The sequence below is a fragment of the Macaca nemestrina genome, chromosome 1 (assembly GCF_043159975.1).
Source record: "Macaca nemestrina isolate mMacNem1 chromosome 1, mMacNem.hap1, whole genome shotgun sequence".
NCBI lineage: Eukaryota > Metazoa > Chordata > Mammalia > Primates > Cercopithecidae > Macaca > Macaca nemestrina.
In genome coordinates, this window is record NC_092125.1 from 232922684 (window position 1) to 232939744 (window position 17061).

Consider the following 17061-nt stretch of genomic DNA (forward strand, 5'->3'; position numbering starts at 1 on the left):
CAAGCCTGTAATCCCAGCACTTTGAGAGGCCGAGACGGGCGGATCACGAGGTCAGGAGATCGAGACCATCCTGGCTAACACAATGAAACCCCGTCTCTACTAAAAATACAAAAAAATTAGCCGGGCGAGGTGGCGGGCACCTGTAGTCCCAGCTACTCAGGAGGCTGAGGCAGGAGAATGGCGTAAACCCGGGAGGCGGAGCTTGCAGTGAGCCGAGATAGCGCCACTGCACTCCAGCCTGGGCGACAGAGCGAGACTCTGTCTCAAAAAAAAAAAAAAAAAAAAAAAAAAATTCCAACTTGGGTGGGGAAAAAACAGAAGAAAATATATTTCCAACTGAATGATAATGAAAATATAACATCAGAATTGCTGGTGTAGCTGAAGCAGTACTTAGAACTCTACAGCTGTAAGTGCATGTAAAGGCATGAAAGCAGAGACCTGAGATTCACTTCCGGAAGCTAGGAAAAGAAAGAAACCCAAAGCCAAAAAAGGGGGCCAGGCGGCCGAGCGCGGTGGCTCACGCCTGTAATCCCAGCACTTTGGGAGGCCGAGGCGGGTGGATCACGAGGTCAGGAGATCGAGACCATCCTCCTGGCTGACACGGTGAAACCCCGTTTCTACTAAAAATACAAGAAATTAGCCGGGCATGGTGGCGGGCGCCTGTAGTCCCAGCTACTCGGAGGCTGAGGCAGGTGAATGGCGAGAACCCGGGAGGCGGAGCTTGCAGTGAGCCAAGATCGCGCCACCGCACTCCAGCCTGGGCGACAAAGCGAGACTCCGTCTCAAAGAAAAATAAAAATAAAAATAAAAAGGGAAATAAAGAAAAATACAGAAATCAATGGCATCACAAGCATGAAAGAAAAAATGGAAAAACTTAACAATATGAAAAGCTGATTTTTTCCCTAAAAGATTGGAAAGATTGACAAACCTCTACCAAGAATGGTCAATTTTAAGAAATGAGAGCCAGGTGAGGTGGGTCACACCTGTAATCCCAGCGCTTTGGGAGGCATAGGCGGGAGGACTGCTTGAACCCAGGAGTTTGAGACCAGGCTGGGAATTATAAGGAGACCCCATCTCTACAAAAAAGAAAAAAAAAAAGAATTTAATGAGCTGGGCGTGGTGGCTCGAGCCTGTAGTCCCAGCTACTCAGAAGGCTGAGGTGGGAGGATCGCTTGAGCCCAGGAGGTTGAGGCTGCAGTGAGCTGTGATCGCACCACTGCACTCCAGCCTGGGCGACAGAGAGAGACCTGTCTGAAAAGCAAACAAATAGAAAGATAGGCCGGGCGCAGTGGCTCATGCCTGTAATCCCAGCACTTTGGGAGACCGAGGCAGGAGGATTGTTTGAGCCCAGGAGTTCAAGACCAGCCCTGGCAACATTGTACTTCAGTTTTATTTCATAGTGAGACCCTGTCCCTACAAAAAAAAAATCAAAAAATTAGCCAGGTGTGGCAGCACTTGCCTGTGTTCCCAGCTACTTGGGAGGCCGAGGTGGGAGGATGACCTGGGCCTGGGAGACTGAGGCCGTGGTGAGCTGAGGTCACACCACTGTGCTCCAGCCTGGGTGACAGAGGGAGACCATGTTTCAAAATACTAGGTGACTATTATGACCGATTTTAGGCCAGTAAATGTAGCAATTTCAATGCAATGGATAAACTCTTGGAAGAATGTAACTGGTCAAAAGTGATGGAAATCTGCATGGCCCTCTTTCTGTTCAGGAAATTGAATTCATTACCAGAGAACCTACCTACCAAGAAAACTCCTGGCATACATACATGGTTTCCTGGTGAATTCTAGCCAACATTCAAAGAAGAAATCACAATATTCTTACACAATCTTTCAGGAAATAAAAGAGGAGAGGGAATGGGTGCTGTGACTCCTCCCTGTAACCCCAGCACTTTGGGAGGCTGAGGTGGGAGGATCCCTTGATTGCAGGAGTTCAAGGCTGCAGTGAGCTATGACAGCACCACTACACTCCAGCCTGGCAACAGAGTGAGACCCTGTCTCTCTTTAAAAAAGGAGGGCATATTTCCCAGCTGGTTTTATGAGGCAATATAACCCAATACCAAAACCTGACAAAGACATCTAAAAAAAAATAAATAAATAAAATTATAGACCACTATCCTTCATGAACACAGGCAAAAATCCTTAAGAAGGCCGGGTGCGGTGGCTCAAGCCTGTAATCCCAGCACTTTGGGAGGCCGAGACGGGCGGATCACGAGGTTAGGAGATCGAGACCATCCTGGCTAATACGGTGAAACCCCGTCTCTACTAAAAAAAAAAATACAAAAAACTAGCCGGGCGAGGTGGCGGGCGCCTGTAGTCCCAGCTACTCGGGAGGCTGAGGCAGGAGAATGGCGCAAACCTGGGAGGCGGAGCTTGCAGTGAGCTGAGATCCAGCCACTGCACTCCAGCCTGGGTGACAAAGTGAGACTCTGTCTCAACAAAAAAAAAAAAAAAAAAAAAAAATTCTTAAGAAGGTATTGGCAGGTGAAATCCAACAATAGCCTAAGAGGGCAGCACACGTCGGCCAAGCATGGTTTATCCCAGTGATACAAGGTTGTTTTGATTCATAAATCAATCTTTGTCACCACGATGTCACTAGAGTAAAGAAGGGAAGGACGAACAGTGAAATAGGTGCAGAAAAGACATTTGGAAACATTTATACCTGTTTTATGATTTTTTAAAATAAACCTCAGCAAACTAAGACTAGAAGGAAACTCCCTGAGTCTGATACACAGACATCTATGACAAACCGACACTAGACATTGTACTTTTAATGCCGAAATATTGAGCAGTTTATCCCTAAAATCAAGAACAAGGATGACACCCATTCTCACTCTTCTGTCCAACATTATACTCAAAGTCCCAGCCACTGCGATAAGGTAAGAAAAAAGGCAAATTGAAGTCACAAGGATTAGAAAGGAAGAAGTAAAACTGTATTTATTTGTAGATGACATGATTATTTATGTAGAGGACCCTAAGAAAGCTACAGAGAATTGCTAGAACTATTAAGTGAATTTGGCAAGATTCCAGAAATCAAGGTTAATGTGCAAAATTTTATCATTATATAGTAGCAGCAAACTATTGGAAAATGAAATCAGAAATTCCATTCCATTTGTAATAACAAAAAGTAAAATACTTAGTAATTACCTTGATAAAAGATACATAAGACCTGTTCACTGAAAACTATAAACACTGCTGAGACACACTGAAGAAGACGTGGAGGGATGAAGAGACAGCATGTCCCTGATGAAAAGACTCAATCCTGTTCACACCTCAGCTCTCCCGTCAAAATCGCAGTAGGCTTTTTTGTAGGAATTGAAACAATGAGTCTAAAATAGGAAACACATGTGACCTAGAATTGCCAGAGCAATTAAGGAAAGCAGAGCCGATTTCAAAGTTTCTGTTCGAATTACTGCGTCAGTAATCCAGTCAGCCACGGTATCTCTGAAGAGGAGACACACAGGTGAGTGGAACCGAATAGAAAGCCCAGAAATAGACCTCACATCTATAGTCCATTGATTTTCAATAAAGATATCAACATAATTCCACATGGAAAGAAGTCTTTAGCAACTGTTTATATATAAGGAAAGAAATGACGTTTGACCTGCATTTCACCATACACAAAGGTGACTCAAAATGCAAAAACTAAAACCGTAACACTTCTGGAAGAAAGCAGTAAATCTTAGTGACCGTGAGGTCAAGGCAGAGATTTCTTAGGACACAAAAAACAAGAACCACAAAAGGAAAAATGAATGCATTCAATTTTATTAAAACTTTCATTAAAATTAAAAATGTTGGCCGGGCGCGGTGGCTCAAGCCTGTAATCCCAGCACTTTGGGAGGCCGAGACGGGCGGATCACGAGGTCAGGAGATCGAGACCATCCTGGCTAACACGGTGAAACCCCGTCTCTACTAAAAAATACAAAAAACTAGCCGGGCGAGGTGGCGGGCGCCTGTAGTCCCAGCTACTCGGGAGGCTGAGGCAGGAGAATGGCGTAAACCCGGGAGGCGGAGCTTGCAGTGAGCCGAGATCGCGCCACTGCACTCCAGCCTGGGTGACAGAGCCAGACTCCGTCTCAAAAAAAAAAAAAAAAAAAAAAAAAAAAATTAAAAATGTTTGCACTTCAGAAGATGTCCATAAGAAAATGATAAGACGGGGGCCAGGCGCAGTGGCTCAAGCCTGTAATCCCAGCACTTTGGGAGGCCGAGACGGGTGGATCACGAGGTCAGGAGATCGAGACCAGCCTGGCAAACACGGTGAAACCCTGTCTCTACTAAAAAATACAAAAAACTAACCGGGCGAGGTGGCGGGCGCCTGTAGTCCCAGCTACTCGGGAGGCTGAGGCAGGAAAATGGCATGAACCCGGGAGGCGGAGCTTGCAGTGAGCTGAGATCCGGCCACTGTACTCCAGCCTGGGCGACAGAGTGAGACTCCGTCTCAAAAAAAAAAAGAAAATGATAAGACAGGGGCCAGGCACGGTGGCTCACACCTGTAATCCCAGCACTTTGGGAGGCCGAGGCGGGCGGATCACGAGGTCAGCAGATGGGGACCATCCTGGCTAACATGGGGAAACCCCGTCTCTACTAAAAATACAAAAAACTAGCTGGGCATGGTGGCGGGCGCCTATAGTCCCAGCTACTTGGGAGGCTGAGGCAGAATGACGTAAACCCGGGAGGCGGAGCTTGCAGTGAGCCGAGATTGCGCCACTGCACTCCAGCCCGGGCGACAGAGCGAGACTCCGTCTCAAAAAAGAAAAAAAAATGGTAAGACAAACCACAGGATGGAAGAAAATATTTGCAATACATAAATCTGATGAAGAACATGTGTTTTAGCCGAGCGCGGTGGTGACGCACACCTATAGTCTCAGCTGCTCGGGAGGCTGAGGTAGGAGCATCGCCTGAGCCCCGGAGGTCAAGGCTGCAGTGAGCCACGATGGCGCCACTGCACTCCAGCCTGGGCGACAGAGTGAGGCCCTATCCGCCACCCCACCCCACCCCGCCAAAAAAGTGTATGTTACAACTCCACCCAATTAAACAAAATGGGCAGAAGATATGAGCAGACACTTCAGAAAAGAAGATGTATAAGTGGCTAATAAGCACATGGAAAGATGCCATCATTAGTCTTCGGGGAAATGCAAACAACACAGACTCCCGCACGTGCATGACACCCTGCGTGCACCCGCACTGCCAGTGGGAGGGCAAAGATCCCGCACGTGCATGGCACCCTGCGTGCACCCGCACTGCCAGTGGGAGGGCAAACAGCACAGCCCCTGTGGAAGATGGCTACAGTTTCTCAGAAAGTTAAACGTGCACCTTCCTGTGGGCCAGCCACTCTGCTCCCAAGAGAAATGAAGACAGACGTCCACATGAGGACATGTGCCAGGGCCTCTGCCGCAGCTTCATCCAGTCACCAGGAACTGGGAGCAGCCCAGGCACCCACCGGTAATGGTGGCGATGTTTGGCCACACGGTGGAAAAATCCTTCGGCTGTGGAAAGGAAGAAAGTGCAGATAAAACAATATGGAAGGATCTGAAGGTCAGTGTGTGCAGCCCCTTTGTATAAGACTCTAGAAGATACGGCTGCAGTCCCGTCAACTCCTGGGCGCTGGGAGCCCAGGCTTTTGGGGGCCGCAGCGAGCGCTGGTAGCTGCGTGGGACCAGGCGCCGTCCCAGTTGTGGTGGCAGCTTCAAGGGGGTGGTCAGACTCACCCGCTTGTGTACTGACATGGATGTGGTTTATTGTATGTAAAGTACACCTCTGTAGAGTTGACTCAATAGCAGATGAAAGTGTTGGTTGAAATCTTGGTCTTCTGGTTGCTGAATCAAAATGATGTTTTGTGACTTAATGTGGTACTCAGGACACCCTTTAACCAGAGAGGGAGCAGAAGGATCCGTGATGTCTGGAGTTTTCCACCAAGCAGAGGAAGACGGACTCTGCCGGGCAAATGTTAAAGGGACAAAAGGAAAAACAGACTTGATCACACTCTGTGGGTGGGGCGAGCAGCATGTCTGTGACTAACACGTTCCATCTGAAGGATTTCACGTCAGAGAGAGGAGGAGCTGAATTAGAGAAGAGCATGCTTTTTTTTTTTTTTTTTTTTTGAGATGGAGTTTGCCTTGCACAGGCTGGAGTGCAGTGGTGCAGTCTCGGTTCACTGCAGCCTCCACCCCTGGGCTCAGGTGATCCTTCCACCTCAGCCTCCTGAGTAGCTGGGACCTCAGGCTCCCGCTACCAGGCCCAACTAATTTTAAACTTTTTGTAAACTTTAACGGGGTCTGGCCGTGTTGCCCAGGCTGGTCTCCAACTCCTGAGTTCAAAAATTCCGACCACCCCCACCTCCCAGAGTCCTCCAGCAGGCTCACACCTAGGCAGCCTGGTCAGTTTGTGAGGCCATGACCTGAATCCAGCATGGAGTGGGGGACAGAGTGGAACATCCCTGTGGCAGGGATTGGGTCTGTGTCCTCCAGGGCCTCAGTCTCCCTGCTGCTCACAGCCCTTGTCCAAGGACCCCTGGCCTAGGCCATCAAGAGGAGCTCCACAGGCCTGGCTTGGCCTCAGCCCCTCTCAGGGTAACTTGCCAGGGAGGCCCCTGAGCCAGTGCAGTGATACCACTTGAGGGTTTGTGCGCCTGGCAGGCGTCTCCTCCCTTTACTTAGGAAGGCAGGGCCATGGCGCCAGGTCCTGTGGCTGGCAAGTGCAGGAGAGAGGGGTTTGTGCGGGAGGACCGGTGCCCACTGCGTGCAGCCTGGGCCACTGAGTTCCGTGCTTGCTCCCTGAGCAAAGGCCAGGCCAAGGGCCTGTATCCCAGGCACTCTCACCCGCAGGAGGCCAGCAGGCCAGCTCGGGGGAAATGCTCGTGGAGACAGCCCTGCCAAGGCCCCCACAGCCCAGGGACGGCCCCTCCAGGACGCTCTGCTCGACAGCCAGGGACCAGCAAGGGTGTAGACAGAGGCCCAGACTGGACCCAGACCCCGCACTGTAGGCCACAGCCCACATGGGTTGCCCTCGAGTGACCACGGTCTCACCTGCTGCCTTCATCTGCAGGACTGGGCTGGGGTCTGCACGGCTCAGCTGAACCCATGAGCTCCCAGAGCTAACCCCTGACCACCAGGGCAGGCAAAGGGCTGATGTCGGTATCCCCCATCCTGGAGGGGCAGGTAAGGCCCCGCCTACACCTCGCCCCACCTGTGCCTCCAAAGGCCCCAAGCCCTCACTCTTTCGTCCCACTTCCATTTGGCCCCGCCCTCTCCATCATGGCCCTGGACCCCTGCCATGGCCCTGCCCCATCTCCATTTGACTCAGCCATCTGCCTCTGCCACAGCCCCACCCACTTCCATTTGGCCCCGCCCTCCTCACCACAGCCCCGCCCATCTCCATTTGGCCCCACCCTCCCTGCCTCAGCCCCAGCCCATCTCCACTTAGCCCCACCCTCCGTGCCACAGCCCCACCCACTTCCATTTGGCCCCGCCCTCCCCACCACAGCCCCGCTCATCTCCATTTGGCTCCGCCCTCCTTGCCTCGGCCCGCCCCGCCAACATCTCTATTTGGCCCCACCCCCGCTGCCCCGGCCCCACCCCATGTCTTTGGCTCTGCGCGCTCCTCACTGTTGCAGGCCTTGCGCATCCGCTCCTGGCATGGCGCTGCGGCACCTCGCCTTCCTGGCTGGCCTTCTGGTGGGAGTTGCGAGCAAGTCCATGGAGAACATGGTAGGTGCCCCCGTCACGTGTCCACGCGGCCTAAGCCAGGGCCTCTGAGGAGGGCGGTGGGCCCTTCCCCTAGGGGTCTAACCCTTCAACCTTTAGGACACTGATGTCCCAGTCCCAGAGGTGCTGACCGGGGCCACTGCTCGGGTCAGAGGGGCCTGTGCCTCGCAGAGGGGAGCCCTGCACTGCCTGCTTGGTGAGCACCTGCTCAGGAATGGCTGGGTCTGGCGGGGCCCCCATGGTGAGGCATCGTGACCCGCACTGGGAGCAGCTCTGCCAGCGGTGACGGCACAGCCCGCCGCACGTTGCTATCCGGGAGTGTAGCTGCAGCGGTTCCCGACTCCCAGTTGGAGTGGTGGGGGGTGGGGACCCCTTGCCAACCTGGCTGGGGCGTTTGAGGGACTGGACCTGGACCTCTCCCTGGCGGTGTGGATTCTCTCCCGTACTCCACCGTCACCCCTGGACGCCCTCACCGTTCACTGCATTCAGGTCACGAGCAACAGCACAGCTGTGATCAACACACAAGCTGAGGGCACCCTGAGCCCCCCAGGCCTGTCCAGCCTGCCTGTGGTTAAGGAATGGGCCCTCACACACACCGTAAATGCCAGCACCCAGTGCACCTGTGCAGCACCTGGGCACCCAGGCGTGAATTCGTCCCCTGAAATGCCAGCCAGGCCCAGGCACTTCCTCTGTGGGGTCAGGCTGGAAACCTGTGATGGAGGGGTGTCCAGAGAATTGCAGAGAATGTCGGTGGCACTGCCACGGCCTGCGGGTGCCACCTCGTGGGGGTGGTTTACTCTGTTCCAGGCCCAGCTTTTCCTTGGAGACCGCCCACCCAGGGTCCCACAGGGATGTGCACTGTGGCCATGAGTCCCCTCCTTGCTCCCAGGCCCACAGGGGACAGAGGGCCACCCGATGCTGACTCCAGAAGAGGCTGGAGCTGTGGATGTCGAGATGTGCTCACACGGCACCCCTCAGCCACTGCTGCTCTGGGCACGAGCCTGCCTGGCAGGTGCGTCCTGGAGTTTCACTTCTGTGTCCCCTCCAGGCCCAGCTGCCCGAGTGCTGTGTGGATGTGGTGGGCGTCAACGCCAGCTGCCCAGGCGCAAGCCTGTGTGGCCCAGGTAAGCGACTTTGTCCCAAACAGATTCCAGACCAGCCACTGAGCCACCGGCGTGTGTGCCGAGGTCCCTCCCCTCGGTGACAAGGACAGTGCTCATCTGCTCTGCGGGGCCAGGGGGAGTGGATGGGACGGTGAGGACTGCGGAGCTTGGGGAAGGACAGCTGAGCCTCCTTCCTGGCGGGCAGCCTTGAGCATTGGCCCAGTGAGGAGACTGGCCCGGCAGAGGGCTGGGAGCAGAGGCAGGAGCTGAGAACAGAAAGGTGCTGGGGGAAGGGTCTGGGGGAGCGGCCCATGAGCTCAGCCATTCTCATGGGGGCAGTGCTGGCTCTAGAGGCCTTTGGCAAAGCCCGAGACATTTTTGCCTGTCCGTGCTCGGGCAGAGGTGCTGCTGGCCCCTGTACGTGGAGTGGGATGCTGCCAGAGGATGCCTGTGTCAGTGCGCCACGGGCAGGCCCTGTTCATTGGAGGTTCTTGGAGGCTGCAGAAGGGACTACCTGGGGGCAGCTGGACGTCGGGAGGTCGAGGCTGGTGGGGGCAGCCAGTGGGAGCAGCCAGGGGAGGGGAGGACAGAGTGAGAAGGTGCACGGGCCTCTCCTTGGCAGCCCTTGGGGTGGTCTCCAGTGGGGCCGTGGTGGACTTGGGGCTGAGATGTCCAGGCTGTCCCTCCAAGGGCCTTGGCACTCTCATCCTGGGGGTCCAGCCCTCCCATGATGGAAGAACCCAGAGGGGTTGCTCCTGGGGACCCAGGGGCCTTGTGAGGAGGGCATGGCCAAGATGGAGGCTGAGGCAGCCAGTGAGGCTGGGCGTAGGGGTCCGAGGCTGGGCGTGGGGGTCTGAGGCTGGGTGTGGGAGTTGGGGAGGCTGCAGGAAGGCAGTGACATCTGAGGTGCAAGCGGGGTAGGAGGAGGAGGGGGGCACCGCTCTGAGGGAGAACAGAGAGACTGGGAGGAAACTGAGCACCTTGGGGCCCGTCATGCTCTGAGGCTGAAGCCCTGGTGGCCAGGTGGAAACCACCCCACTCACCCCCATGGCAGCAGGAGTGCTGGGGGCTGGCGTCTCCCGTGAGGGATCGTGTACCCCAGGCACTGCGTGGGCACAGGCGAACTATGCAGCAGTCACGGTGCCCATGGAGGGGCCGGGCCAGCGGGTCGTGAGGTCCAAGGGCCGAGGTGGCCCCATGTACGGGCGCAGGGTGGGAACCGTCAGGCGCATGTGGAGAGGGGCCAGGCCTCGGTGTTGGATGCACTTCTCCCTGCGTACGGCCCCGCCACTGGCAGCTCATAGAGAAGTCCGGTCACGTGTCTGCTCGGGGAGGCAGTGGGCACTTCTGGGGACAGCGCAGAGCTGGTGTTGGGCTCCCTGCCGTGGACTCCATTCCTCGGCCTCCGGGGCAAGAGACTCTCAGGTCAGAGTGAGCCTCACTGAGGTCCGCCTGAGCCCTGTGCCAGGAGATGCCGGGAGACAGAGGCTGCCCCAGCGCTGGGAGAACGCGGCTCCGCCCCGGGAGGACTGAGTGGGTGGGCTTCCATTCTCCCAAGAGGTGCATCCGCGGAGCGGCCCCTGTCACAACCGCGCGGGGCCACCGTGTCGCCACGGCCCGTCCGTATTCAGGTCAGTCTGTGAGGAAGGGTCGAGGCGTGTGGTCCACCCGTGGCCCACACCAGCAGCAGCACTGTAGTCAGCATCCAGCGTGTGTCTGCTCAGCTCTGGGCTAAGTGTTGGAGATACTTAGAAAGTCGAGGGGTAAGAGTCAAGTCCTGTCCTTAAAGGCACCCTGGCCGGTGGGCAGAAATGAGGCTTCAGGGCAGCATCGGCCTGGGGTGGGAATGAGGCTTGGTTTTGCAGGATCCCCCGGGAGAGACCCCGGGGAGGGCGCCAGGGTGTGGAGGTGACAGACAGACTGAGGGTCAGGATCAGCTTGGGGCAGGAGGCTGTGCTGCTGGGGGTGGGCCCGTCCTGCCTGGGCCGCTAGAGGGAACACGGCATTCGAGGCAGCGGCTCCAGGCATTGCAGGTGGGGGTCCTGGAGAGGCCGTGGGGGGGTCCTGGGGAGGTTGGGGGGGGTCCTGGGGAGGTTGTGGGAGGGGTCCTGGGGGAGGCCGTGGGGGGGTCCTGGGGGAGGCCGTGGGGGGGTCCTGGGGAGGCCGTGGGGGGGTCCTGGGGAGGTTATTGGGGGGTCCTGGTGGAGGCCATGTGGAGTCCTGGGGAGGCCGTGGGGGGCTCCTGGGGAGGTTGTGTGGGGGTCCTGGTGGAGGCCATGTGGAGTCCTGGGGAGGCTGTGGGGGGAGTCCTGGGGAGGCCTTGGGGGGGTCCTGGGGGAGGCCGTGGGGGGAGTCCTGGGGGAGGCCGTGGGGGGGTCCTGGGGGAGGCCGTGGGGGGGTCCTGGGGGAGGCCATGGGGGGGTCCTGGGGAGGCCATGGGGGGTCCTGGGGGAGGCCGTAGGGGGTCCTGGGGGAGGCTGTTGGGGGTCCTGGGGAGGCCGTGGGGCAGGCGTTGCAGTGGGGGTTCTTTTTTTTTTTTTTTTTTTTTTTTTTTTTTTGAGACGGAGTCTCACGCTGTTGCCCAGGCTGGAGTGCAGTGGCGCGATCTCGGCTCACTGCAAGCTCCGCCTCCTGGGTTCAGGCCATTCTCCTGCCTCAGCCTCCTGAGTAGCTAGGACTACAGGCGCCCGCCACCGCGCCCGGCTAATTTTTTTTTGTATTTTTAGTAGAGACGGGGTTTCACTGTGGTCTCGATCTCCTGACCTTGTGATCCGCCCGCCTCGGCCTCCCAAAGTGCTGGGATTACAGGCTTGAGCCACCGCGCCCGGCCGCAGTGGGGGTTCTTGAAGAGTCTGTGGGGCGAGGGCTGGGTGGTGGAAGCTGGGCCCAGCCTCCAGTCCTTCAGAGCACAAGCCCCTGCCACAGGCCTGTTAATTCTGGATGCTGCCGCCTACCACTTTCTGGAGCGCGCAGTGTGGAGTGCTCAGGGCCAGGGTGCTCTGTGTGGAGCGCACAGTGTGCAGTGCTCAGGGCCCTGCCACGCTCCCTGGGGGTGTCCTTGTCTACCACCCGCCCACCCTCCAGAACACGTTCGTGTTAGTGTCCGGAGTGGAAGTTACCAGAGAATCATTCCCAAGAGACCGAGCTGCTGTGGATTTCGCGTTGGCTGACATGCCTGTTCTCTGCCCCACACAGGCTGCTACAGGCACTGGAACGCGGACGGGAGCGCCAGCTGTGTCCGCTGCGGGAACGGAACCCTCCCAGCCTACAATGGCTCCGAGTGTAGAAGCTGTAGGTCTGCCCGGCTGCCCCGGCTTCCTTCTCACAGCTCCAGCTGTGGGAGAAACTGTGGGAGTTGCTGTCTGTGTCCCCACCTTGCCCCAGAGCCACTGTCCACTGGGGGAACAGCCCTGAGACCCCCTCTTCTCGAGTCCTCTGGCCCATTTGGGACAGCTCTGTGGTGAGGGCTGCTCCACCCCCTCAGCCCCTTGCCTTCGTATTTCCGGCCTGAGATCCCCTCAGGGTGCTCGTGGGTGTCCCTGTGGGCTGCATGCTCACAGGCTTCCCACGGCTCTGCTCTCCTACAGTCGCTGGCCGGGGTGCGCCATTCCCCATGAACAGAAGCTCAGGGACCCCCGGGCGACCACATCCCGGTAAGTCTCAGCAGGCCATGGCCACCTCTGCCAGTGTCCTGGGGACTGGGGCTGTCAGAGCCAGTGCAGACCCTGACCACTGACGCGGCCACAGCAGGCTCAGGGTCTGCAAAACAGGACCAGAGGAGAGTGGGGCAGCCCCTGCAACTTGGGGTCAGCTGAAGTGGGTGGGGATGTGGGAACGTCACCAGGGCTCCACCACATCTCCAAAGGGCCGTAGTTAGGGGAAGCCATCACGGCCACACCGCACCCTCTCGGGGTCACGCGGCTCACAGCCACACGCTCTCAGGTTCACACTCACAGCTCACGGCCACACCGCACCCTCTCAGGTTCACACTCACAGCTCATGGACACACCACATGCTCTCAGGTTCACACTCACGGCCACACCACATGCTCTCAGGCTCACACTCATGACTCACAGCCACACCGCACACTCTCAGGTTCACACTCACGGCTCACGGCCACACCACACACGCTCAGGTTCACGCTCACGGCTCATGGACACACCACATGCTCTCAGGCTCACACGGCCACACCACACACAGTCTCAGGGGCACGCTCACAGCTTGGTCCTGCCTCTGCCTCGCCCCAAACCCACCCCAGCCTGCGGTCACAGTCCCAGGAACCAGGAGGAGCAGGTGCTCTGAGGTCTCTGCTAACCATGCCTAGCAACTCTTCCAGGGTTTGTGGCCCCAGGAGACGCAGACACGCAGGCTGGACAGGAATAGCTGCCACACTGCCTGGGCCTGGGGCCACCAACACCTGATCCTCAGGAGGACACAGGGCCCGTCTCCCAGACAGACTCGTCTCCTGGGCCTCTGAACCCACCTGAGATGTGGATGTGGCTTGCAGACCCTCCTCCTTCAGCAGAGAAGGACGTGCTGGACCTGGGGCCGGGGCTGAGGGCTGTGTTCTGAGACGGCAAAACCCTCATGTCTTTAGAGCATGGACCCGGGCCCTGAGCTGGCCTGGGTCCATCGCTGACCTGAGTGGCGTGCTTTAGGGTGGGGTTGGCCTAGATGGGCTCCTGGCCTCCTGTGGCTCTGTGCTGGGGTCGGAAGGAGCAAGGCCCCCAAGCATGGCAAACACGCCTGTGTCTCCGGGTTGGGAAGTCCCCCCCCCAGCATCTCAGAGCACACCCAGCAGCCATCGCCAACTTTCCTGAGCCCCAGGCCAGCAGCCCCAGCCCGTCCTGGCCCAGGCAGGTGGAGGTGAGTGGGGAGGTCCTGGCCCAGGCAGGTGGAGGTGAGTGGGGAGGTCCTGGCCCAGGCAGGTGGAGGTGAGTGGGGAGCAGGAGCACCTGCTGCCAGCTTGAGCCTCTGCCCTGTGTGGGGGCCCCAGGGCCTGTGCTGACTCCCGAGGAAGGAACAAGGCTGAGAATCCCCTGGTCCCCCAGCTTTCAGGGGCAACTGGAATCGGAGAGGCGTTTCTGCAGAGCCTGGCCAGGGCCAGATCCTGTAACGCTCCCAACATCCGAGCTCCTGCGAGAAGCCGAGGCCGGGGCAGGTGGTCACTTTCCCAGACCCTGCAGCCAGATGTCCAGGCATGGCTGAGCCTGCAGGGATGACCCAAGGCCAAGTGCAGAGCCCTCGGCACCCACAGCCGGTCCGTGAGACTCAGGCGTGTTCAGGGAGCAGAGAGTCTGCCGTGCGCTGGTGGCTCTGGGGGCCAGGCGAGGAGGCAAGAAGCCAGGGCCGCCGTCCTTCCTGCCCGCTCAGCGGTGTCTGTCTGCAGGGGCTCCGCGCGTGGCCGCCTCCCTCTTCCTGGGCACCTTCTTCATCAGCTCCGGACTCATCCTCTCTGTAGCTGGGTTCTTCTACCTCAAGCGCTCCAGTAAACTCCCCAGGGTCTTCTACAGAAGAAGCAAAGGTATCTCCTGGACCAGCGCGTGCCCCACAGGAGGCCACAGGCAGGCGGGACCCAGCTGTGGGGATGGGGTGCCCCAGGGTCTGCCACGTGGCTTTTGGGTCCCGTGAGAAGAGCCGTCACTTCCTGGAAACGGCTGTGTGTGGATTTGATGGTCGAAGCACCAAGGGGCCTTCCTCGGGCCCAGAGCCTCCGCTGGAACCCTCTTCCGGCAGAGGCGGCTCCCGGGGCCCTCAGGGCATGACGAGGGGCGAGTGGAGCGGGGCCAGGTGGCTCTCGGCAGCTTGGACTTGCCGGGACTCCTCTGGCAGCCACGGCCCCTCCCTCCCCTCTCCTGGGGTCAGGGCCGGCCAGGCTGGTGCAGGGCCCACACCCCAGGCTACACCATGCTGTACCCATGGTCACCCCAGGCCTGGGCACTGACCCCTCCCACCGAGAGACCTTGTGGTGCCTGTGGTGCCTTCAGGTGGGGGCGAGTTCTGAGCAGGGTCCATGGTGCCCTCATTGTCCAGGCCGGCCCTCGCGGGGTCCCTGCCAGGCAGATGGTCCAGCCGGCAGATCGGACCCCGAGGTGAGCACTTGGCCAGACTGTCATAGCCGAGCTGGGGCCTCCTCCCAGGTCTCTGGGCAGCCCCACCTGGCTGCTGTGAGACCCCGTCCACCCCTCTCAACCTCTCTTGGGGTCCCAGGGCTCAGCCTCCAGTCAGGAGCCTGCTGCCAGGGGCTGCTGCACAGCCGGGCACCGAGAGGCCCCGGCCTGCTCAGCGTCTCTGCCTGTGGGCATCCTCGGAGCAGGGCAGGGCTCAGGGCTTGGTCAGCCCTGGTGGCCACGGGACAAGGAGAAGCCAGGTTGACCACGATGCCACAGCACTGCCACCGTGGGGGCACCGTGGAGGCAGAAGCCCATGGCCCTGGGGCTCCTCCTGGGAGGGTGGGAGGGCAGCCCTTCCCCTGGGACCCTGGAGCCTAGGGAAGCGCTTCTCATGAGGGTGACTCGTCCCCTCTGCTGAGGCGGGAAGGTGGGTCTGGGGAGAGGGGACTCGCCTGGGGTGCTAGGGAGGCCCCTGCACCCCTGAGTTCCCTGGAGGAATGTGGCACCGCGGGGAGAGGTGGGGTGAGACCAGCCTGACCCCACAGCCCCGGGGGCCTCTGCTGCTCCGCGGACTCCGCACTGGACTGATGCTGAGGCAGCTCCTCGGCTCCAGGATGACTGTCCGCTTTCTTCCCCACAGCCCCAGCCCTGCAGCCTGGCGAAGCCGTAAGTAACCCGTGTCATCTGGGCTGAGCGTCCCCGGCCGCGTGTGTCTGTGCCGGGCCATCCCAAGTCCTCACTCTGCCTTTCTCTCCTTTTCAAGGCTGCAATGATCCCCCCGCCACAGTCCTCAGGTAACAGCAGCATCTTCCCGTGGGGTTTCCCATCTCTAGGCCAGACCCAGGGTGCTCGTGGGTGTGTCCCCAAACAAACGGGTTTGCCTGGCTCTGGATCTCGGCCGCCCCTGCCCAGGTCCCCAGAGAGACCCACGAGGCTGGGCCAGGGCCGGATTTGGCTGGCACCCCCTGCTGCGGATCTCAGCCAGATCTGGCCAACACACCCTGTCCGCCCCCTTTGATCCCCAGGACTTCCATGCCCTTTCCTGTTCCTGAGACGTGGGGTCTGCAGGAAAGGAAGACCCACCACAGGGCAGACCCCCAGTGCCTGCCCCTCCTTCAAGTCCAGCTCCGCCCAAGGACGGACGCAGCTGGCCTCCGCCAGGCCCTCCTGAGCAGCCGTGGCTTCAGTGGCACTGGGTCAGGTGGACCCAAGGGTCAGCCTGGTTAGGACCCGTTTTATAGGCGGGGCCACAGACACAGAGGCTGAGTGACTGGCCCACAGCCACAAGCTCTAAGGCCATGAGCAGGGCTCACCCAGCCTCCGTCCCCTGTGCAGAGGTCTCTCATGGGGGCAGGTGACAGTGCCTTAGGGGACAGACAGTTCTCCATCAAGGCTGGACCTGCCCCGTCCCTAAAGCAGCTGTGTCCGCAAGGGCCCAGCAGACCACAGGGTGCCCAAGTGCCCCGGGCCTGCCAGCTTCAACAGCAGACCTTTAATCTGACTGTCCTAGAGTTCAGAGTCCAAAACCAAGGGGCAGGCGAGGCCACATGCTTCCCGAGGCTCCAGGGGAGGACCCTGCCTGCCTCCCCAGCCCCTGCCGGCTCAGGCATCTGGCTGCGTTGCCCGTCTCTGCCCCCCCGGTCCCACGGTGTCTCCCCCGCCTCTGCATCTTCTCTCTCCGCCTCCCTCTCAGGTGGGCACTGGCCGTTGATTCAGGGCCTGCCCCAGGAACCCTGGGCGATCACGCCTGAGACCCTGAAGTTAATCCCTTGCAAAGCCCCTTCTAAATAGGGTCACATTTGAGGTCTCGGGGCTGGGGCCTGCTTGTCGCCCCGAGGTACATGGTGCTCTGTGACCCACATCTTTGTCTTCAGGGATAGCCTGGCCCTCGTCCCGGCCCCGGGGCCCAGGGTGTGAATGAGAGGATGCAGCGGCGCAGGAGGAAGCCGTCCCTTTCCCGAGCCGGAGCTCTGAGGGCACCTTCGGGGCAGGGGGCATCTGGGTTCCCATCTGGTCAGCGTAAACAGCCCCGGGCGCCTGTGCCATGCCCGCTCCCGAGAGCCTCCGGTAGGGGCTGAGGCCTGCACTGTCCCTGCTGTCCAGGTCCCACTCTGACCCTGCCTGTCTCTGACCCATTTC

At 58.8% G+C, this 17061-nt stretch overlaps 1 protein-coding gene across 10 annotated transcripts in view; it reads left to right on the forward strand.

The window, feature by feature from the left end:
- C1H1orf159 (chromosome 1 C1orf159 homolog) overlaps positions 1–17061 on the forward strand; it is a 30657-nt gene that overhangs the window by 13432 nt on the left and 164 nt on the right. For 8 of the 10 annotated variants that reach the window (XM_071068221.1, XM_071068226.1, XM_071068227.1 and 5 more), the window contains 9 exons: positions 7048–7160; positions 7616–7709; positions 8755–8830; positions 12005–12100; positions 12397–12462; positions 14199–14333; positions 15563–15588; positions 15686–15716; positions 15948–17057. In XM_071068221.1, the coding sequence (XP_070924322.1) occupies positions 7638–7709; positions 8755–8830; positions 12005–12100; positions 12397–12462; positions 14199–14333; positions 15563–15588; positions 15686–15716; positions 15948–16093 (648 nt within the window). In that variant the 5' untranslated portion in view covers positions 7048–7160; positions 7616–7637 and the 3' untranslated portion in view covers positions 16094–17057. Of the gene's footprint in view, positions 1–5450; positions 6573–7047; positions 7161–7615; positions 7710–8754; positions 8831–12004; positions 12101–12396; positions 12463–14198; positions 14334–15562; positions 15589–15685; positions 15717–15947; positions 17058–17061 lie in introns of those variants that run through there. The other 2 variants (XM_071068231.1, XM_071068240.1) reach the window with 2 other exon arrangements.